The following is a 23,340-nucleotide window of genomic DNA, read 5'->3' as shown; positions in this document are numbered from 1 at the left end:
TCCCAGTGCCCCAGTGCCCAGCCAGCACCTCACCTCTGCTACGGCTACAACCCATGAACTGCCCATTGCAATGCCAAACCCGAACGCAGACAACATGCAAAGCACAAGCTATCAACAAGCACACAGGGATGGGTGCCTTCCTTAGGAACACCTTTATGGCCATTTTCTTTCTAAATAATCTGTTAAGGAGTAATTTGGGTTATTCATGTTTGAAGAGCGGAGTTTTGTGCTAGCAGAATCTGCAAAAAATAATTTCTCTTCCAGATGAGCTCTGGAAAACCATTCAAGAGTTATTCTGTCATTCAGAATAATAAAACACATTTTTCCTCCTATGCCTTGTACAGAATTACCAGGGAACCAAGGATGAACTTCATCACTGAAGTCTGCCCTTTATTACCATATAGACAGCAGGAAAGCACACCACCAGCATTTCTTATTCACCCTGCTACGTTCGTGGTGATGCGAAGTGATGAAGAGAAATGGTTTATTTTAAACCACAGAAATTCAAACCCACAACCAGAAAGTGCCAGCCCTGCACCAGGCTAACCACCCACAGCAGCAAGCAATGCTACATGTTAAAACCAGAGGGTTTTCTGACATGGATATCTGCATGCCTTTATGAACATCTGCAATGTATTTTGACATTTTGAGATGAAAGCGTGCACTAAGCTTCACCTCACTGATCATTCTGAGATCTTATTCCCAAGTGGGGAAACTACAGCAGTGCATCTGAACGGACCTTATCGAAGAGAACGTGACAGGAGGAGCTGTCAGGCAGGAATTGAAACTGGTTTTGTAACACTCAGCCCTATGCTCTGGTGTCTGCACGATGCTGCCTTCCTGCTACACCAACCTGCTCCCCAGCAGCACATGCCAGAAGGCTCCTGAGAAGAACCTTCTCCAATGGATACTTCTGTGAGATGAGATCTGACACCGTCCTCTCATTTGCAGGTTATGCAGAGAAATGACTGAGCTCAGAGAGCAGGGTTTGTATTTACAACCAACTTATAAATGAAATATGCACTTTTACAGCTGTAATGCGTCAGAATTCTTCCCTGTAAGGCAAGAAAGGCAACAACAAATGCTGATGCTCTTGCTTTACTTCCAAGCACAGGTTCTAAAGCCATACACATCTCTGCTAGTCACTGCAAGTCAGGCTTGAGACATGTCTGTGCAGTTCCTGCCAGCTACGATCCTTCACCAAAGCCAAAGGCTGCTGAAAAACAGAACGTATTTGTGCAAAGTTCACAATTTTTGGTTTAGGTAGGGAAAAAAAAAACCAACAAAAAACCCAGCACTCCAAATTCTCCCCCATCTCCCCATTTGCATGACACTGAATATTAATAATACAGCATCTCAGAATCAAGACTGCACATGCCCTACCACCCTACAAGGAACTGCAAAGATAAAAGCAAAATCTTGGATGGGGTGATTCTTGTAACCGTGACAACACCGTGGCAGGGGAGAAATGGCCCTGTGTGCCTCCATCATCCAACTCAGCATCTGCTGATGGCATTCCCACCCCAAGGGGACCCCAGGTAGGTAAGGGCTGTGCAGAACAGTGAGCACTGGGCAGGGGGTGGTCAGACCATGGGAGCTGCCTGCTCCAAGGGCACACAACATGTCCAATACTTTCAGACAGTTTCAATCTCCCCAGGAATGGATTTGCAAACGGAAAGAAAAATTCTTGCTATGGAAACTAAAACGTACCATAGAGTTGTAAGCCAAATTATATTGGTGGAGCACAATTACAATCATAATGGCGAGGCGCTCCGTGTTTATTCTATGGGAAGGAAAAAAAAAAGAGGACCCAACACGGTATATGAAATCTGACACAAAAGAAACTGATGTAACAAAGCAGTATCCATAGCAACAACAACTTAATATTTCAGTCCTCTTCAGCTGCAGTGGATTAAATATAATGACAAGATGTTCCCTTTGAAAAGTAACCTGTTGCCATGGCAACGTTGTATTCTGAAAAGTAAACAGGGGCTGGTCAGGGAGAGATGGAAGCCTGCAACGGAATATCAAAGAGGCAGAAACCTCTCTAGCAGAGCAGGGCAGCACCAGCACCCACTGATCCCAGCAGAGCACAGAGAGGTGGGTCAGCTCCAAAGGCTTCGTCCCTGTGGTTCTAAGGAAAGGGGAGGTTGGAGGGTCGGGGCCGAGAGCAGCACTGCAGAGAGCAGTTCAGAGGTGAAGATGAGAAAGGAACAGGAGGAAGGCTGCCAACAACAGGTCCTGCAATGAAGGAACACGCCTATCCCCTGTTTGGTCACCTGCCTTCATCACGCAATGAAGGACCACGGCACGGTGAGCAAAGGGGCTGAGCTGCCAGGGAGCAGCCAGGCCAGCAGTGAGGATGGCTCAGGATCAGGCACTGCAGCACCAACCACTCTTACCGCACTGCCACAGCCATACGGAATTGAATGCTGCAAATCTGCTGCAAAATCCCAGAGTTCAGAGGCAGAAGCTAAACGCTTTTGTGGGTTTTTGTGTGCAGCACTTCTCTGCACAGCCCCAGCTTTGAGCTGCCCTTGATGTGAGCACAAGGCAGTGCCCCAATGCAGCACACCCCATGGGCTCTGTGTTGGGCAGCCCGGCTTCTGAGAGCCAGCAGGCAGGGAGCAAACCTCCCAGGTCAGGGGTCACATATACCCAGGGGAGCCTTTGAAACGGCACTGCTGCTGCTTTCATGCTTTCCCTTTTACCACTGAAGTACAGCAAGGAACGTGCTATGCACTAATTGCACTGCTCTGCCCTGCGATGGAGCAGCGTCCTGTGCCATTCTTGGTGCAATCATTCTGATTCCAAGCACTGAGGTGCGCCGTAATTATGCTAGAAGGATGCTTCAGAATGAAGATTTAAATGCATTCATTATTCTCATCTTCTGCACAGCTCTCTTTAAGGGTTTTCAAAACCTATTTTCTAAAACCCATTCCCTATTGCAACAGGTCCATATCACTTATGCAAAAGTACCTAGAAAATTAAAAAGAAGTTTAAGATGGGAAACCAGGGGTGCCACCAGCCTCAGCAGCAGCTCTCCCCATCCCAACGCTCTTTAGATGGATGAAAAAATGACTGCAGTCCAACCATAGTGATCATGAATGAGGTTATGAGGGCTTGAAGTGTGGCTGCATCCCCCCCAGAGCCCCACCTGGCAGGATGTTCTGCCTCACGCTGCCCTGTCACACTGCAGCACCAGTCTTTGCCTGCTGAGCACTAATGGTGCAGAATGCACAGGCACTGCTGCTCTGCAGCACCAGCACTTGTGGGATGTCAGCAGTGCTGCAAAGCAGACAGCCTCCAGTACAGCTCTGCCCCATGTCACAGCCCTGCTGCCTTCTCCAGACACCTGCTGAGAGACTTGAACTACAGCTTGCTAGCTTCTTTCTACAGTTATTTCCTACCATCAGAAATTCAGTTATTTCCTACCATCAGAAATTTCACGTCGAGTTGCATAACTTCACATGTCCAGCCCGTCTTAACACAGGGTTTGTTTGAAGCCACGTTTTTCTAGAAGTCCCATAATGCTCAGAAAATACTCTTGCTAGTGCTCAGCCATGGGAAGTCAAGTTTGCTTTAGAACCTGTTTGTAGCAGAGCGCGTTATAATAAAAAGTTGCATAAGCAATTTTCTGTTCCAACTGAAAAAAAAAAATAATCAGACCTGTGTTTCAGCCAAACCAACTCTTATGGGAACGCCTCTGGTGATTGCTCAATCCGGAGCAGGAATGAATATGTCTGCACCAACGTTTGCATCTCCTGCACGAGCTCAGACCTGCCTGCTGACTGCAGAGGGAGAGCCTGGGGGAAGCAGAGGGCTGTGCTTCCTGCTGCTCTCTGGGGAAGGAAGTGGCTGCAGATGTTTGAGTCCGACAGGGAAAGCTTTTTCACAATTGCAGCATCAGGTTTCTCCTTGAGAATTAAGGTTACACGGTCCTTAGAAGTACCACCTTCATGCAAAAAGGCAGGATGGAAGCAATCATGGCACAGCCAGGCCAAGAGCAAGTCCTTGGGAGGAAACCAGCACTCCCTCCATAGAGGAATCACCTGCATGGGTAATGCTGTGCTTGCAGCCTCCACTGATCACCTCTTTAACGTGTCTACTTCCAAATAAAGACATCAGTGCTTTGATCAAAAGGCCAAAAAAATTAGTTGGTGGAAACCCCTAATTCTACCAGACTGGTTGGGAATACAAAGCTCTAATTAAAACAAATCACAGCCTAGAGAGCTGGAAGGCAGGAGGAAGAGTAATCATACTGATGAAGAGTTTTGAAAGAGCCAGAAACAAAGCCTAGAAATAATAATTTAAAAAAAGAATAGGACTATCAAGAACTCAGTCAGCATTCCTTCACCTGAAAAATGCAATATGAGCAGCAACCCCAAAAAAATGGGCAACCTCAGACAGTTCTGAGGAGCTGCAGCTTCCAGCACACCTCCACCATCAGGCTCTGCTGGCAGCACAGGGGGACCAGGGGGACTCTGAGCAAGGACAGAGGGCCTCTGCAGCACAGCCAGCACCACTGGCAGCCCAGAGCAGGCAGGCTGTGCAAACCTCAGGAGCTCTGACACCAGAGGCATGGTTCAGCAGGGAGCTGGTGGAGCTGACACCACCGGGTCATGCCCACGAGTTCCCATATGTCTGCAATTAAGCAAAGAATGCCTTATTTGGCAGATTATTCCAGCAGCGCTCGCTTTGCCCAATGCCATATTCGAACTTGACAAACAGATTTGGTTTTGTAACAGCCTGGAGGTGCTTTCATCTTTGTCCACCTGTGCTATTTTAACTTAATCTCCAACCTGTAAAAATAAGCAGGACCAAATTCTCGTTTCAAGTTAGAAGTGGCATTTTTCTTCCAATCCTTTTTAAATGCACGAGCATGCACTCACTGATGAGCAGCGCTAAGCAGACCACTTGGTAACCCCCACCCCTTGCATATTTCCCTTCTTCACACAAGAGAACATAAAAATGAAACGTAAGGACACAAGATGCCACATCCCTGTGCAGCTGCAGAGCAGCGTTGTGTTTCTGGATGTATTTGAATGGCTCCTTTATTAGGAATAAGAATGCTTCCCAGGCATACAGAGGCAACACAACTCTGCAGCAATTCAGTCAGGCTGAAGTTTAGGGGAACATCATTTCTATAATTATTAGCACAGCTCTGCTTCAGCCCGTAACAAATATTAGCAGTGATCCACACCGTGTGAACTCTTGATTTCTGCACTCCATAGGTGCAAAAACAGAAAGGACTGTTATTTCAGGCAGCATACGGAGCACCAGTGCAGGTGAAACCTCACAGCCCTGCTCATCAGTCACCGCCTGCCCTCCAACACAAGGCAGGCAGTCCAGCAGTGACTACAGGTGGAGCAGTGACAGGTCAGCCTGCAGCTCGACATCACAGCACTCCCTGCTCGCCCGACCCCAGCCCTCCTGCTTGCACCTGCTGCAGAGCTGAGCTTGCTCCCAGCTCACCTGAGCCTCTCAGACCACATCCCATTTAGCAGCAACAAGTTGCTGTGGCTGTGTCTGGCCCCACACAAGCCTCACAGCCAGCTGCAGGCACGTTATCATTGCACATACAGAGCCAGAATCCTCTCCTTTATTCAGAAGGCTACAAATTCAACTAGCCCTCTAAGGCTGCAGCTTGCCCAGCTGCCACACGCCAAGCACCTCACTGCATACAACATCACCACATTTAGGATGCACAGGTGTTATCTGCATGCGGCTGACAGGTGAGCAGAACCACGCTGCTGTTGGGATTTCTGATCCCCCGAGGAACAGCAGCAGCAGGATGGCTGCAGGGCCGACACCCCCCGGAATGCTGCAGGCCCCGGGCATCCCTTTTTGGGCAGCTCCCAGCATAGATGCCACGAAGCTGGCATGCAGACAGCACAGCCAAAATGCAAAGTGCACCACAGAGGGAGGGGGGGGGGGGAGAATGGAAAAGGGGGGGGAAAAAAGACGTCAGTGCAGACAGCTCCAGCATTCTGCTACATGCACCCCTGCGCCAGCAGATCCCCTGCTCCGTGCCCTCATGCAGAGCTGTGCAGCAAAGCTGGTGGGATTACAAGCTTCTGAGGAGCATGCAATAAGAAGGACATGATTTCATAAACATTGCAGAAGTCACAAATAACAGCAAAAATCAGCATTGCTTAGGGGAGGCCAGAGTGATGCAGCCTACCTGCAGGGGCTGAATGGATCATCCATGACTATGACAGGCTCTGGTGGGTTTAGATGTATTCCTGAACCTCCTACTTAACAGCTCAAACTCTGCCTTTTCCACTCTACCAACTCAAAATGGAGGCACATGCAGGCTGAGAGACCTCAGCGAGCTTTCACTGAGCTTGTGCTATGACCTAAGCCTGCACGCAGAACGCAGAAACTTCGCCCTCGGACTGCCGGCACTGAGCATGTGCTGTGACCCTCCCTCGGCCGCACGCCGCTCCCCACGCAATCAATCTCAGCCCGCTGCTGCCGTGCATACAGCAGGAGAAGGCTGCAGCTCTGCCAGCCAAGCTAGTGTGCAGGGAAGTGGGGCCTTCGCCAGGGGCTCTGGGACAGCCAACGCGCTGAGCCCGAGACGCGCCTCGAGAGCTTTTATTTTATTTATTTTTTTTTTTTTTAAGAAATCGAGTTCGCGATTGGCTTTTGAAAAATAGCAGCGGTTAAAAAGCTTAAAGGCTTTTGGAGATCTGAGCGACAGAAGCTTCGCATCGTGACACACAGCGTAAATGCGGCAGCACGCTGATTCCCCTTCGCTCTCGTTCTACCCTTATTTCCCTTGGTTCTGCCTTTGCTCTCTCCCCGTCCCTGCAGCTGTGACAGCCTGCGAGCAGCACTGCCAGCAGCACAGCCATGCCGTGACCCCAGGAGCTGCCCAGCCTGGCTCTCTGCTGACACCTCCTCCTGCATGCTTCCATGCCTGCTCATCAGAATGATTACCAGCAGCATTCTTAGCTATATACGTGCAAGAAATTAATCGTGCCCCTCTCCCCTATGGCATAAATGTTTTCATGAGAATCCCTGCCTCCATTTCAGACCAGATGCTTGAGTTTACTTCCAGACTACAAAGGGACTAAAAGTTTGGGGATTACAAACTTTAGAAACAAAACAACTCAGACCAAGCAAAGCCAAGCACAAAGAACAATCACAGATTTCCTCTCCCAGGTGGATACACCTGTGGGTCTTCCCACCCTACTGCCACCCCAAGGCTTCCTGCTGCCCACCCCGTGCCCCTGCCCCATGCTGGGGATGCAGAACCAATCCAAGCAAACCAAGTGTTAGTTACCATGCTCCTACAGGACCTGCTGGACCCTCCCTGAGCTTAACTCATCTGCCCAAGGATCTGGGCCCTGGTGTATATGAAAGATGGACTTGGATCAAACATAGGCTCTGCCAAAAAGGAGGAAGGCAGCAAACTCACAGGCAGACTGACCACATTTCCCCACCTGACAAGAACAACAGAACTACCCCACACATTCTGCACAGCCCCTACCAGCAGAGGGCTTCTAAGACAGAAGATTTAGGAGCACAGAAGTACCTAACCTCCATTTCAACAACAACTGAAAGACACTTCTGGATTCATTTCTTCTCATTCTGGATTGCTTTATTGTGCTTAGTTGACAACATGTACTTGAGAAAAAGTTGTCTGCCATTATTTCATCCGGAGATAACCTCACAGACACAAGGAACCAACGTGCAGCACAGGCCATCAGTAGGGTGCTGTGAGCCAGCAGGCACAATGACCACAGGAGCTCAGCTCCTGCTTCCTGCCCTGTGAGCACACCATACACACAGACCTTCATTTTAGACACCTTCCCGATGGTATTTAACATTGCTAAGCTCTTTTCTTTTTCTAAATTGCACTTAATATATGCTGCAGGAATTGTCTTATTTAAACAAACCATGACACAAACTGTCATAATGTACTACTAAGTGCAAGCATAACTGGAACTCATTTCGAGGCTCTGCACTGAGACATAAGGATGGATGGGTGCGACTGTCTCACCCTCTCACTGCCCTAGGCGCCGCAATATGCACAGAATCAGAATATTCTGACTGCTAAAATGTAACCAGACAAAGGAATGGAAACACAAGAGCTCCCTACTCCTTTTTAGTCTGTTCACATTTTGGTTGTAGGTGTAAATTTCTTCTCGAACTTCAATTATTTTCTAAAGGAGGGCGTTCAGTAAACCCCACTTGCACACAACTTCACACTGGCTTCTTAAGACACACTTTTCTTATCTGTTCCTAGGCCTGAAACTTGTGTTCCATCTGCTGTGTTTCCCATTGAGAAGGAACAAAAACTTGATTCAGACTTTAATAGAATTCTCCTTGCAGACAAGGAAGGAAGTAATCAGATTTATAGGTCCTCTCACTCAGCTCCCTTCTCTAATATCCCCCTTGTCTAGCAAACAAATTATTTTAAAGCACTGAGTGTAAAAAGAACATTCTTTCCCAGCTGGCTGCCCCTTCAGAGGAGATATTCCACAATGGAGAGCCATGAACACAGCTCACACCTGCCTGCAAGCTGATTAACACTCAGCTCGAGGTGTCAACACTCATTTTGACTTTTATATTCAACTACTGAACCGACGTGAGGATTACTGAAGAGTGTAACCTTTCACCAAAATCCACAGCACAAAACCAGCTCCCCATTGCCTGTGAAGAAAAGTTACCCACAGAACACAGGGCTTCCTTCACATCCAGGCCTCGGGACAGCTGTTAGCACACCAAAGCACTGAAATTCTGCATTCCCAACACACCAAGAGGCCTGACAGAAACATCAGCACCTTATGTGGAATACAAACTGAAAGCACTCAAAGGGAAATACAACTTTGTCATGCAATCCAAACTCAAAGCAGCTTGGGCTGAGAATGTACCCCATCCCACACTGCTGCAGTCCAGCTGGGAGGGATTCACGGCCACATCCTGAGCTGTACCTGTAACACATCCACGCTCCAAACCACAGAAAAAGAGTCTTCCATGTTTACCACGTGACATAAAACACCAGAGGAGAAAGTCAGATCAAGTTCAAGACAAAGTTTTGTTGTCATGGTAGGATACTTCCACTCTCAAGAGCCAAATACAGCTAGAAGGTAAAGCAGCACATATTGTAATGCAGTAGCAAACGGTTCAACATGGGCCAAAGCAGCCCAAGCTCAGGCCTTACTCTGAACATCCCGAGCCCAAAACAAAACAAGCTTAATAAGGCATGGCTGCAATCAAAGAAAAGGCACTGAGAGCTGGCTGCTCTGAGTAATCAGCTGGGCACTAAGTGCAGTGCTTTGTCACTTCATTGATCTCAGACATTCTCTATGTAGAAATACTCAGAAGAATTAACAGCTATTTCCACATAAAATGAGTTTAGAACTGCCTGACAGCTCTGGCACAAATGGCATTTTGCAATTATTAAGCAGCAAACTCCAACACCAGTACAAGTAGTTCATTTACTGTTCTCTACCTCAAAATCAAAACGCACTGAAAAGTGATGAAGTTAAAACAGGGGTCAAGTGTGATGCTCAGCATCAGAGATGTACTGCAACAAACTTGCTCTTTTTGGACTTCTCCAAGAAAACACACAGATAGCATTAAGAAAAGCAATTTAACAGAATATATTGTAAGATATGAATGGACTTGATGTGCTTTTTTCTCCCCGGAGCTCAGCAGCATACACTAGCAAGATTGCCTCCTAGGGACCTATACTGACAAAACTTCCTACCAACAGAGGCTGAATCAATTCAAGGATTGTACTTAATCCAATATCCTGCCTCAGACATACTGACAGCTTAAGACACTTCAGAGTAAGGTACAAGAAACCTCAGGAATAAGCAGTTATGTAATAACACACACAGTTTCTTCACAACTGCAACCAGTTAGTGGCAGGCTATGCCTTGGAGCAAGAGGATTTACATTCCATTAAAAATTGTTCATCTACAATGTAACAATGCATTTATTTATTACTTGCATGCCTATCTAATTAAAGAACTGTTGCTCTTGACAATATCACTAGAAATAGGGGTCCACAAGGTCACTGTGTTTTCTGTGTTGAAACTATACTACATTCAGCCAGCACAGCCCTTCATCAACCTCCATCAATCTTACAGGCAAGCACTCACAGAAAATGCCCCTAGATAGCAAACTCCTTAGGATAGGGCTTGTAAGGCTGCTCTGAGTTACAGAACTAAGCAGGTGAAAATGAGCTAAGCATCTGGACTTGAGAATAAGGAAGGTGTGAACCTAGCTGATAAAGGCAGCTCAGACAACACCCAGCAAGATTCCAAGGACTCCATGGATCAGAAGAGTGTGCTGCACACACCTCCTTCATATAGGCTTTAATTGCTAGAAAAATTCCCTATCTCAACTACACTCAAGGCCAGCAAAGCATCAAGTAGCTACTGGTAAGGAATCCTACAGGGGCAATTACATATGAATGCACATCTTCCACATGTAAAAACTCTCAGTATGATTTCCTAGAAGTGAAAGCTTCAGCACTGCTTACTAGAAGATGCATAGGTATCTTATGAGCATTTTCCACAACGTGCACTTACTCAACAAGATACCTAACAATTCCTGCTACTGCTTGTACCATCTAAAAATAAATCTACAGATCTGAATTGGGTATTTAAGCATTTATCAGGCACTATTTATATATATACACACATATGTACATATAAATTTTTTATATATTTTAGATTATACACGTATAAAAAAAACAGAGACACCCCTCCAGCAGGAACAGGCAGCTTCTCCTTCACATTCCCTCTACCCCACTTTTCTATCAGCATCCTGCTTGATTTCAGCTTTTCTCCCCTTTGAAAGGTTTCCTGTTCCTGCAGGCTCAAATCTGTGGTAAAGGTTGCCTTGAAAAGTCACTTCTCTTACCTCGTCTCTGGATTATAGCCCAGTATGTAGAAAAATGAATCCACTCTCGCTTTAAACTCTCTAGCAGCAAAAATGTCAGAGAAATGGGAGATGTTACACTTTCCCCTGAAAGAAAGAGGGAAGATGGTATTAGAGCTCCGTTGTAAATAAGTTATTTTAATTAAACACCATGGTAATCTGTGCATGAGTCACAGTTCTCATATGCAAAATCCACACACAAGCCCGTTTTAACAAGACCCATGCAGTTTCATCCCGTGGTGGCAATGGAAGACACAGCATGTCAGACTACAAACACTCATTAACTCCCATTCGGCCAACAGGCTCCTGAAGAGTCCCACCTCCACCTGGTAGAGAAACAAACAGTGCCTGCCCTTGCAACACAATCATGAAAATGCCTTCTCTTTAAGGTTTATGCAGTCCTTGTATAGCTTTTTTCTTCTTACAATTAAGACTTTTAGAAAGCTTCTAAAGTTCTACTGCCCGCATGGCTTGGGAAGTTGGGCTTCTATTTAGAAAGCCACACAAGCTTCCAGTTCAGAACATTTTCAGACAACTTCAAAATTGGTTCGATCCTTTCAAGTACAGAAAACAAACCACACAACAGCAAGAACAGCAAACTGCTTCATAACAAACTCTCCCACACAACCTCAAGGTCTGAAAGTGAGAGAAAAACACCAGGAGGACCAGCAAGGTGAGCAGGACAGAATCCATAGGACTATCCTGAGAGCTGGGGCTGCACACCACTGTCCCTGTGATGGCCTATAATTCTCAGCCAATTACCTTTCTGGCAAAGGGCAAAGCAACAGTGAATGCCAACAGTGAATGCTGCATGTGTCCTGCCATGCTGTAATGGAATGTTAACAGGCTCCACAATGGAGATCTCCCACAGAGAAACACTGAAAAACAAACTTGCTCACTAGCATTTATTTTATCCTCCATGCCTGAATCTAGTTCCCCAGTTTGCTCCTAGTAAGGGATATTTCTTTTGGTATTTCACATGAAAGGAAAAGTTTAAGTTTCCTTCAATAATGTGCCTGACAGTCAATAATAAGTGTTGGCCAAATAAGCCTGTATGTATTATCTACCTTCAGGAAAGCAAGACACAGTACTTCAGAGAAGTAGCACTACACATTACTGGAGGGGATCCACGAGCATCCTCTAGTTCTGTCTTCCTGCTAGTCAGAGCAGAAGACTGGAAGTTAGTCAATGGTTTTATTTCCTCGTTTGTCATCAACTCATTGTGCGACCAGATCCATTTGTTTGCAGAGAGCACAGAAATAATCTAATTTCATAGAAAATAAACTTGGATTTCAAGTTAACCTCGCTTCCAGGCATCCCAATGCATTCTGCTGCTGTATGCTCTCCAACTGTAAGAGCCCCGGGTGCAATTACCCTCATGTGCCTTGTACACTAAAACTTACTTACAAGCATCAATTACAATTTGCTAAATAAAATCAACAGAAGTAAATCTTTATCCATGATGCCACCTACAAGCCATGTAAAATTAACAAAAGAATGGAAAATGCACAAGAGCATCCTTCACTGTTTTCAGAAAGGAAGAAGAAAAGGTTATTTTCTAAGTTTTCCTGGTATACAAACACCCCATCTTGTACCTTTCTCTTCAAGCAAGGAAACAGCAGGAACATAGAACTGAAGCTAGAATATCCCCATGGAAATTCCCCACGCACAGCTCAGTCTCTCCGTATTTAAATGACAATCAGATTCCCAAGGCTGGTTCCTTCAGGCCAGCCCATCTCCTGCTAAATCCTTTCCAAGCCCACTGATTTAACACAGGATGGCTGCATTCTGCAACACAAGGACTGTGCTGTGGCATCACACAGGATTACAGCACATCACTGGAATGTTTCAAGTTTATCAAACATCTTCTAATATGCAAATCAAATATTTCTTCCCACCCTTGTAATAGAATTTGCTGCAAGTCTGTCTTTTAGCAGCTTCAGCAAAGTGACTCTGAACAAAGAAAATGTCTCCAGATGGTCCTGGTGAAACACCATCTGAGCATTATTATCAGAGAGATTATTCAATTTGCATTCTGACAATATCCATGCACGTTTGGCACGTTGAAAATCTGCTAAAAATAATGCCTCATGATTCCTATTTGGAAACATTAAGTAATGGTGCATCCCTCTGCTCAGCCAAAGGTCAGGAACTTCAGTTCAGCTCTCAGTGGGCAAAGAGGGCAGCAACCCCCTGGGAAGGGGAGCATGCAGGGAACAATGCAGGAGCCCATTACCTCCTGTCTGTGTAGCCAGCTTTTAATGGAGCTCTCAGCTGAGCTTCGACAATGACAAGCGCCTCGGAGCAAAAGTCTTTAATGCAATTTATCAGGGCTGCATGCTAACAGTCACTTTCCAAAGAGACGCTATTGTTAATGGTGAAATCAAACACGGTGGAGGGAAGGGTAGTATTTCTGCAGGAGCTGGCAATAATCTAAATTTGCAATGATGGGAAACAATATCTTCTGAGCAACATTGATTAACTGGGATTAAAATGAGATTGTAGAATTACAGCTCCTTCTTGAACGAGAACAGATAACACAAGTTAATTACTGCAGCAGATGAGGAGAAAGCTGAGCAGTATGCTAATGATCCCCAACCAAACCAGGAAAGGCACCTCTCTCTCAGTAAGGTTTTTCTCATCCAGCTCAGAGATGCTGCACCACTCCTCTGCAGCTTACCTGAGGGCAGCAGCGTGGTAAGTGTCGACGTAGTCTGAAATGAAGAGCTCTCGGTTCTTGATAACTGGGTCTGTAATAACAAGCTCTCGTCCAGAGTCTGCCAGAAAGCAAAAACAAGAAACCTCAACACATCAGCTACAAACTGAAAGCATCCACCTTTATCATCTCGCAGGTGTTTCTCACAGCTCAAGGTCAGAGGATGCTTCTCAGACAGAACTCTCAGTGTTATGATGGCAAACACTCAAATTGCTCTGCGTGGCCTGCAAGGTAGGGAAATAACGTGGTACCCATTTTTGCAAGCCAATTCCCCTGCTGTATCTGAACTGTTGAAGGGAAGTTATGTTCACTTTTTGACAATATGTTTATAATCCCCACGTATAAAGTTTTAAAGAAATTAGTGAGTTAGGTTCCCGCAGCTTTTGCTTAAAGCCCAGGCCAAATATCCTTAATGCCTCCAGAAAAGGAAAAGATATGCTCAGTTTTATATTGTCACGTAGCAAAAAAAAATGCTGTGATGCACATTTTAAGCATCAGTTTTGTCATCACTATTCACCTAAGAGTATCTTCAGAACCTTAACTGTTGCCTCAAGGAAATTCACCAATTACAGTAGAAATGTTATGTCTCCCCTAGAGGCAAGAGATAAATGACGCTGGAATATGTACTTAAGTTTCCTCCCCTGCTGCTATTAAACCTAAGAACACAATTGTTTTTGCAGAGAGAAAAGGAGGAAACTCAGCTAAGGTGCTACAGGGGATCCAATGCTGTTTTTGTTTTCTATTCTCTAAGACTCATAGGACCATACAATTTAAGTGTACGTGAAACACATCCCATTATAGATATGGTTACAGGACTTACATTGGTTGGAACAAACAAGGCAAGTAAACGCCATCACCCATCTTCTAATGCCTTGTGCTCATCAGCAGTCTTTGCTTCACATCCATATGCAAAAGCATCCCTGCTTTTCAGACTGTTAAAATTCAGAGAACAAGTAAAGGCCTTACTCTAGAGAGCCTAACTTACCATTCTCATTGTGTCTGTCCTGAACCAAATGCTGATAGACTGAATCTGGGACTTCAGACTGGCGATAGTACCATTTGACATTCATAAGGAGATGGTCCCGTTTACTCTGAAAAAGAAGGTCTAAAGGCATTACTAAAAAGGAAATCAGGCTGCATCTGAGACAGTCTTCCAAAGTACAACATTTCTTTTCACAATGAAGAAAGTCTGAGGCTCAAAAGGGAGGAAAGCAAACTTCTATGGCCAGGAAACAAGGGCAATGTGCTAATGACAGACTGAATTTCAGAAGACAGGAACCTACTCCATTCTCACACAGCTGTGTCTCTGTATCACACCAGAAATACAATGGATACATTCACAAAAACTAAACAAGAAAAGGAAGGGATCAGAAAAAAGGCTGGAACGTGTGGCCTCACACAGCACGATCCCAGTCTGCTTGTTCCTACCAACCAGCCAGACATACAGCCCGACACACAGCACAATTCAATGACACCATACTTTACAGCTGCAACCAACAGACACTGAGGACAGATGGTTTCAGACACCATCGTAAAAGTTCCTTATTACACTCTCAGACACCAACGAACAGGAAACAGGATGCTGTACTTTAACCCCAATAATTACAGGCTCCGACTCCCTGTAACATAAGTGGTACCAGAGAGCCAACAGCAAAACTTACATAAAATCACATCTTCCCCAGGAGCACCTTCTGCTTTTGAGCAACCAGCTATCAGTTCGTTGTTCTTAGGAGGAACCAAGCCTAAGTACCACTTTAAAGGAATGTTTAAATCCAGTTATGACAGCTTCAGTTCATCTCTGATGCCCCTGGTAGTCACTTCTTCCTGCTAATCCCAAACACCCAATGAGTAGGAGGGAGGCCTAAAGGGAAAGGAGCATCCCCAAAGGAAAGGAGGCAGCTGTACCACCACTGGGCTCTGGGCCACAGCTCTCTGCATCGCTCTGTTCTCACCCCTACCTCTCCATTTAATGGTTTGCTAATAGGCTACTGGGCCAGAAAGCTCTTACTGTCAGTCCTGTCCACATCAGCCTCGTTAGTGCAATAATTTCCACCAATTACGCTCGATAAACAACACGAGAATCTTTCCACTACATCCACATTCCTCGAAGCCTTTCATTAAAAACACGTGTAATGCCACACAAGAACTGCTAGTGGCAGCATTGTGCCAGACAAAAGTGCATTGCTCCAGCACATGTGCTTCTGTGCACAAAAACGCTCCGGATCACAACTGATGCACTGAGGAAACCTGAACTTACTTCTGGGTGTGTAACAGCACACTTGCAGGCAAAGACAAAAATGCACGGAAGAAATCAAACAGGCAAAGTCTGGAAGGCAGAAATGGTGCTGCACACAAGGCTGAACAGAGCAGGGTAGGCAGGGACAGCTTACACTGAGCAGAAGGACCCCAAGCTTCCATTCACCCCACTACAGCCTTTCACCAGCAGGCACTGGGAAGCACTGCAAAGGAGACCCATCACCTGTGCATACACAACCATGACGAAGGAAGACTAGAAAATGCAGTTTTGCTGGGTTCTCTCCTAGCCAACAAGCATCGTTTTGCCTTCTTAAACCCACAACCTGAGCCTCCCTCAGCACACAGAGGTCTGTGGGCGCTGCCCTGAGGTGTCAGGCTGGTTACTTCACAAGGATGTGCACACAAAAGAGCAGGCAGGCCCTCGCTCACCAAGTGTTTGTGTTACCAATGCCATTACACACCAGGACTGCAGATAGCTGCACGTCAAATCCGGAATAGCAGAAACCACAAACAGCAAGAGCTATCTGGTGTCTCTTTCAGCCTAAAATAGATTCCTGGTGCTACAGAACTCCTACCTAAGTGAAAACGGTGCCCATTGCTGCAGTTCTCCACAAGAACTCACCTGGGGTTCTATTGCTGCTGCTTTGGGCCTTTTTCCCTTCCCTCCCACCTCCCTTTTTCTGTTTTAAGTATGAAGCAGTTCTGGACATCCAACAAGATCAAGGCAAACGTGTAAATGGATTAAGGCATCCCTGTGCACAAACATCTGCTCAACCATTTACAAATCAAGGCCTCCTTTAAGGGCGTGAAGCGGAACAAAATCTTACAGGTCCCCTTTAAAACCACACACACACTGATTTCCACAGCATTTGCAACACCTCCAAGGTGCCGGTTTTCTTATAAAACACTTCAAAACAGAGCTCTGACACATTGCAGTTCACATCTGAAGAGATTTCATGTCCTCTCCCCGGCGTTATGAGTAACCAAAGCGTGCAAACGGTCGCAGATGTCCTGCAGATTCTCTCGGAGGGATTTGAGCAGCATCCTTCATTACTTGCCCTATTTAGCTACCACGCTCAATCACAACTAGCTTTGGAAGCAATACACCAAATGCTGGAGCTGACAGATGGGCGCGCTGGGGCCGGTGAGCAGGAGCTATTTCAAAGAAACAAACAGCAAAATGGAAACACGGAAAAGAACATCTTTCCCTTCAAACGTGTTTTCAACAATGATTTTTTTAACACAGAAAAAAAAAAAAACAACCACCAGGATTAATTCTAAGCTACCAAGGGTCTTCGTGTTATTGTAATAGATGTTAAATATTTTAACAGCAACTTCACTGATCAAAATAAAAGTCTCATGCATTGTAGCATAGAAGCTCTCATAGAACCCCCATTCAAAACCAGTTGAAATGAACGATTTAATTCATTTTTAACACTGCAGGTTAACTCACTCCCTTTGGGACAGCGTTTGCCCTCCCAGAAAACTATTTTCCTCCATGCAAACAGCTCTAGTTACGCCCCAAGACGCAGCACTGCCTGCTCCAATCCCAGTGTAATTTGACTTCCTCCACTTATCGACCCACGCAGCCGTCCCTGCTGAATCACCGCCTGCATTTCTGCTCCTGCTATACAAGTATTTCAACACTCACTCAATTCTGACATTTATTAATTTTCAAGAGGAGGCTGCGTGGTGGGGATCAGCAGTCGTGTCAGATCGCCTGGGCAAAGGGAGCGAGGGAACAGAGATGAGAATGCTGGGCAATGAGGAGCTACAGAAATACAGCTAGGGTCCCTTTCCTTCCTGCTTTGCCACAGCCTGTGTAACGCCACGTTATCAGGATATCTTCTTCTAGGCTGCTTTCTAATTAAATAATAAGAAACCTGAACAGCTGTTTGTAAGCCAAGGAAATTCAGCTTGGAAATACAAAGGTCATTACTACAGATGAATGTTATTTTTGCAGCTTGATTATTTAATTTAGATGCATGCACATTAACAGCTACCTCAATTACTTCTTGCAAGCACAGTAGAAATGTCAGAAAGTGAGAGCTACCACCATGCTGCAAGAAACAAATGCTGAATAGGAGCACTAAGCATGGCAACACGCTCCTCCATCCCCCAAACACAGGGACCCCAGAAGGCAGCCCTGCTCTGTTCCTGCCCTCTTAACCTGAACCAACACAAAGCCCCGCAACCTTTAAACCCCTGAGTGTTACCTAATGACTATTCCATCTACAAGAGCTTTTCTAATAGAAACATGCCTTGATGGCTTATCTCTGTGCACAAGGCAGGCCACAAAGCACGTCGGCTTGATTGAGCGCAGTAATGGCAGGCAGGAAATGAGAAGGCTTGGTTAAGCCGCGGATAATCGATCAGTATTCAGTGAAGTGTGAGCTGAGAATAAGCTGCCTGGGGTATCAAATATTGCTGTTTCCAGGGTAAGGTCCCATTTCTGTGATCTATGTAGGAGAAAGAATAATTTATTGACAAAACAATATAGGATTTTTTTTCCCCACAATGTCTCGCTCCTGACATTTTGCTATTGTTTACAGCAGGAATTTCTCTCCCGTCTCTTTTATTCACAAGTTGAACAGACAAAACAGCTTCTAGGATTCATGAAGTCACCTCAGCACTCTGGAAATTAATCCAGTCTTGTATACAAATAACTGTGAGGCAGAGAACAGGTCTCACGCTCTCCTTGCCTGAATCCTGTCTGTTCCACTCGGCTGTGTCCTGCACATGCAGGGAACACAGGTCTGAGGCTCCGAGCCGCTCTGCTTTCCTGGGAATGCTATTTGGTCTATCAAGTTTGAAGCAGAACTGTTTGCAATCATGTAAAGCAGTGTGGACAGGTTATTTGTAGGCAGGTGATTCCTGCAGAAGGAAGGAGGGGGGAAGCAGACAGGCCCAGACGGACACCTGTAAATCTCAGACTGCACGTATACCTGATGCATGCATGTAAGAACAAATCAGCCATTATCCTACCCACATCTTTCTACAAAAGCAAATCAGGGGCTTTTTGTAAAACCAAAACCAGCCTTAAAACGTAACTCGTAACAGCCTGCAAGGCTGTGCTTAGTGCCCTCTGGGGAGGTGGACGTGTGGCCAGAACCTCCACACCCAGCTACCAGGGCTGGAGCCTTTGTGAAAACACCAGGTGATGTGTTACTTAGCCGCATGCTAATTCACGGGAGCTGCCATATGTTGTCTCCTAGTGTGGGTGGTTTGGCATTATAGTTGCTAGACTGTCTTTAAAAAAAAAAAAAAAAGCTACAGCCTTCAAAAGAAGCATAAAAGAAGCATACCATCACAACTCACTGTGACACGACAGGTTCTGGTGGGTTGGCTATAGGAGTCATGAGGCAGGAATGCCAGGACATCAACGACAGGAGAAGATGAGAAAGAGCCATCAGAAACAGCCTGACAAATAGCACTGGAAGATGGCATTGGCCTTAGTGAGTTAAGCGGTGAAATCTGTCTCCTAAGGATGTAGGTCAGCACGGCATTTCACGGCGCTTCAGCCAGACGTGCTTTTAAGACAAAGCTCAGCAAATCGAGCTCTCTGAAAGCATTTCCTCTTCCCTCTTCTGTCTGCTCGTCACAGCCCTGCCTCCCCTCCACCCAAAACTTTTACCAAAAAAGAAATCAATACAGAATTGAAGTTATCAACCTCTCTTAATTTTATTTAGTGCTGCTCATAAATCATCCCCCTCCCCCACAATTTCTGCTTTCCAGATGTCCAAAGCATCCTGAAACAATTAAGCCAAAAATCAACCCCAGTCAGCCAAGAGCCAATACAGAGTTAATACTAAACCAAAACATAACCAGCATCATGCAAAACCTGGCTCCAGCTTCTTCAGACATCCCCAGCAGTGATGTTGGCACACAGCCCTGTGCAAACCCCAGGAACTCACCTGCTGGGCAGCTCCCCAGGTACCCAAAATCACCCTGATAGAAACAGGACCGCAAAGGACAAGCCCTGAACTCCTACCATCGCACTTCTCTAAGATAATTCTCTCTAATCTATCAATAAGAGCCAGAAGCAGACCTGGAGAGCATCATCCCCCACGTACCTCCACCTCTTCTCCTGCTGATTATTTTCTCCCCATTTTGAAAACAATGTCCTGTAATCATCTGCTTACAGATGAATGCCAAGGGGTGCGTATCAGCAATTCCCCCTAACACTGGGGCTGACACTGATCATGCTGAATGCCAATAACAGGATAGCTTCTGTGGATTAGGTGCCATACGAAAGGGAAACAAGGAACAGATGAGAATACCATGAGGCAAATTGCTGTTCCTTGCCAGGACCAAAGCCCATGCAGAACAATAGCTCTAATAAGATATGTGCCACGAGCCAAGTAGAAGTTATGCCTGTCTGTGTGAATCTTGAAAAAACAGCAAAAAAACAAGTCTGAAACAGCAAACGGAAGCAGTGTGCTTACACTTCTCTATTTATAATGTGGTTAAAGAATAGGTAACTATCTAAAATCATCCCCTCTGATAACACTTCTTAAGGGTACAGGGCCATTAAAATAAAACAAAGTGCCTTGCTGTCTGCTGAGGCTCAAGACCGAAGAAAAATATGCCAAAAATCAACCGTGTAAGTTACTGGCCCGTATTAGCTAATTACTTTCAGAACAACATAGATTAGCATGTGTAAAAACAATCTGTGCAGTTATATTCTAACACATGCAAACCAGAACTGGCCGAAATGAGACTGTGGGTACCTGAAAACTGGAACCAGATGGCCAGTGGGGCCCAAACAAGAATCCTAATTTGCACCTGCATTTCTTCCTCACCTTCACCTCTCAATATTAATACCACCATCCCTACTTCCAGCTGGTGGCCAAAACAGAGGATCAGAAACCAGCACACCTACATCCCCCAACACATCAAGCCTCAGAGATTAAATACACGCTATTAAATATATATTTGTTCATAGGCTTTCAAGAGCTGAGCAATCCAGAAAACCAAACTGCCTCCTCTGGGTTTTCAAGGAGAAAAGAACGTGACTCACCTCAGGTAATGACCACAAGCCACTTGTGCATCTTAAATAAACTGCAGTATTTTATCCACAAACTTCTGTGCTTTACTGGAAACAAAGCTGCTTACTGTGGTAAGACCTAGCAAGTTCCCTGTTTACATATAAATGGAACACACTTATGGACACCACCACCATTAAAACCTCAGACTGGGGAAAGATAATTTCATCTTGTGGGGAAAGAAAAAAAAAAAAAGCAGTTACACTTAGAAACTCACATGCTTAAAATAAAACTATCATAAGATCTTCCGCGAAGGTTCTGGGTCACTGCTTACTACCTCATTTCATCCCTTTGTGGTATCTTTCTGCTCCGTTTCCCTTTTATGTTCTCTGAATCCCATCTGTGGTGTCAGATGAGCTGAGAAGGGCATCATTGAGCACCCTGTTACAGCACGGCTCCCCACAAACAGCCTGCCAGGGCTGGATGATGGCACACCCGCATGGTTTTTCCCCTTTATAAAAGCCTCTTTGGGAAAGAAGTGTTTTGAACCACGCTGACTGCTCCTTTTTGGGGAAAAGGAGTGGCTGTCTATGCCAGCAAGTCCCGGTCAGCTAAGTGTGCATATGTGCTTTGTGAAGGCTGTGTGGATGAACGTGGAGCCATCACACAGCCATGTGGCACTGAGTTCCTGGAGCCCAGGGGGGACCTGCTGGGCCTCCATGGTCTGCTCCCAGTTTGCTGGGCCTCCTCCCAGGCCTGCTGGTCCTGCTCGCCCACAGAACATCACTCCCAGGCCTGCTGGTCCTGCTCGCCCACAGAACATCACTCCCAGGCCTGCTGGTCCTGCTCGCCCACAGAACATCACTCCCAGGCCTGCTGGTCCTGCTCGCCCACAGAACGCCATACCACACTCACACTGAACACACCTCAGCTGTTCATTCTACACACAGCATGAAAACTCCGTACCAAACAAACAAACAAAGCCACAAACAGGGGTGTGAATTCATTAATAGGCTGTAATAAAAAAGCGGCCACTGCAGAAAGCAGTAAGCACAGGTTTTGATAGCAGCATCTGTTTGCTGCTTCCACAAAGCAGTGTGCTGCTTGCAGCAGATCTGGCAGTGGATTGATGGCAACCCTCCTTAGCACACGGCCTGTTAGCATTGCCATTGCTGCACAGCACGCCGTACATCAAATACTCTGTGTCAGGCACAACAAGCAAACAGTTACCTGACAACTAATGGCATTAAAATGCATTTAACTAATCGTTGAATATATGCTGTGGTAATTAAATGCCATTAAGGATTTTTTTAAGCATTATCCTAAAGAAAAGCAATATTGAAATGAAGATAGCACTCAGAGCGTGCCTGACATTTGCCACTAAATGTCATTGATAGCGGATGGTTCACACCTAATTGCTGAGCACCACCAGCTGCAGCATCTATCGCTTCCATTAAAAGAAGCACCACGCAGCGGTGGGACTGTTTGATGTCATCGTATACAGTTTAAACAGATTTCTCACCTTTTAAATATCAAGGGGCCACATTTTCTTTAACACCTCTCTAAGGGGTTTGCCTTTCAACCAGGAGATACCAAGAGCTGAAAGGATAAAACAATCAGAAGACAGTTTACTCTGCAAACCCAGCACAGGGCAGGAACAGTCGCAGGGCTGTTAAAATATCACCTCGCTGTCTGGGGAATGTTATGACAGAGGAAACATTAAAGCACCTCTGCAATCCAGCTCACCGTGGCAGCAGGCTGGCTTTTAAAATTATATAAAACACAGTAAAAAAAAAAAGGGCTGATCAGAAGAATCTTGTGATGACTATTTCACCACACAATCAAATGCTGTTATGGAGAAAAAGCAAAGCGTATTTGGAACATAAATGCATGAAAGTAAATGTCTCCTTGTGCAGATCCTGGGAGGATGCAAGCGTTTGTTTATGAAATGGTCAGTTACCTAAATGCTCACATCCCCTAGGAAGCTGCACCTAGCATATGCTGTTCTAGAAAAAGCTGACATTTTAGACCAGAAAAACAAACTCAATTTTTCACACATTTCATGTATTCGTGTGTTCAGAGACTGGCTGATAAACAAGGTCACGCCATCACCTTAATGAAAATCACAGTGTCAGGAACGACTGTGAAATAAACCAGAGCAGCTATTCAGGAGAGAAGAACAGCAGCCTTAAAGGATGTTCATACTGCAGAAGACACGACTGTACCCCTCTGCCAGGGAGTTACAATAGCTGCTATCTGCCACTCCATCAGTACCTAGCATTAGCAACACAGGACATCATATTTTTTTCTTTGTATTTGTATGTAAATCAGTACTAAATAAATACACCCCAAGCTAGATCCACAGGCTACAATCTAATCTAAACCAGTAGATTGGAAAGATGCTCTCCATTCATCTGGAAATAGCTCGATATTGAAAATGCTAAAATCAGACATAACTGCAGCAGAGGACAAACGGAT

The 23,340-nt window shown here is 45.5% G+C and overlaps 1 protein-coding gene across 5 annotated transcripts in view; it reads right to left on the bottom strand.

The window, feature by feature from the left end:
- RERE (arginine-glutamic acid dipeptide repeats) overlaps window positions 1-23,340 on the bottom strand; it is a 167,013-nt gene that overhangs the window by 70,680 nt on the left and 72,993 nt on the right. For 4 of the 5 annotated variants that reach the window (XM_031613497.2, XM_090123046.1, XM_031613499.2 and 1 more), the window contains exons 4-6: window positions 14,607-14,712; window positions 13,586-13,682; window positions 10,888-10,992 (exon numbers count right to left, since the gene is read on the bottom strand). In XM_031613497.2, coding sequence (XP_031469357.1) covers window positions 10,888-10,992; window positions 13,586-13,682; window positions 14,607-14,712 — 308 coding nt within the window. Of the gene's footprint in view, window positions 1-6,184; window positions 6,594-10,887; window positions 10,993-13,585; window positions 13,683-14,606; window positions 14,713-23,340 lie in introns of those variants that run through there. The other variant, XM_031613500.2, reaches the window with a different exon arrangement.

This window comes from Phasianus colchicus, chromosome 22 (assembly GCF_987193195.1).
Source record: "Phasianus colchicus chromosome 22, bPhaCol1.hap1.1, whole genome shotgun sequence".
NCBI lineage: Eukaryota > Metazoa > Chordata > Aves > Galliformes > Phasianidae > Phasianus > Phasianus colchicus.
Note: the sequence above shows the minus strand (reverse complement) of the source record. Positions and strands in the feature narration are given on the sequence as shown.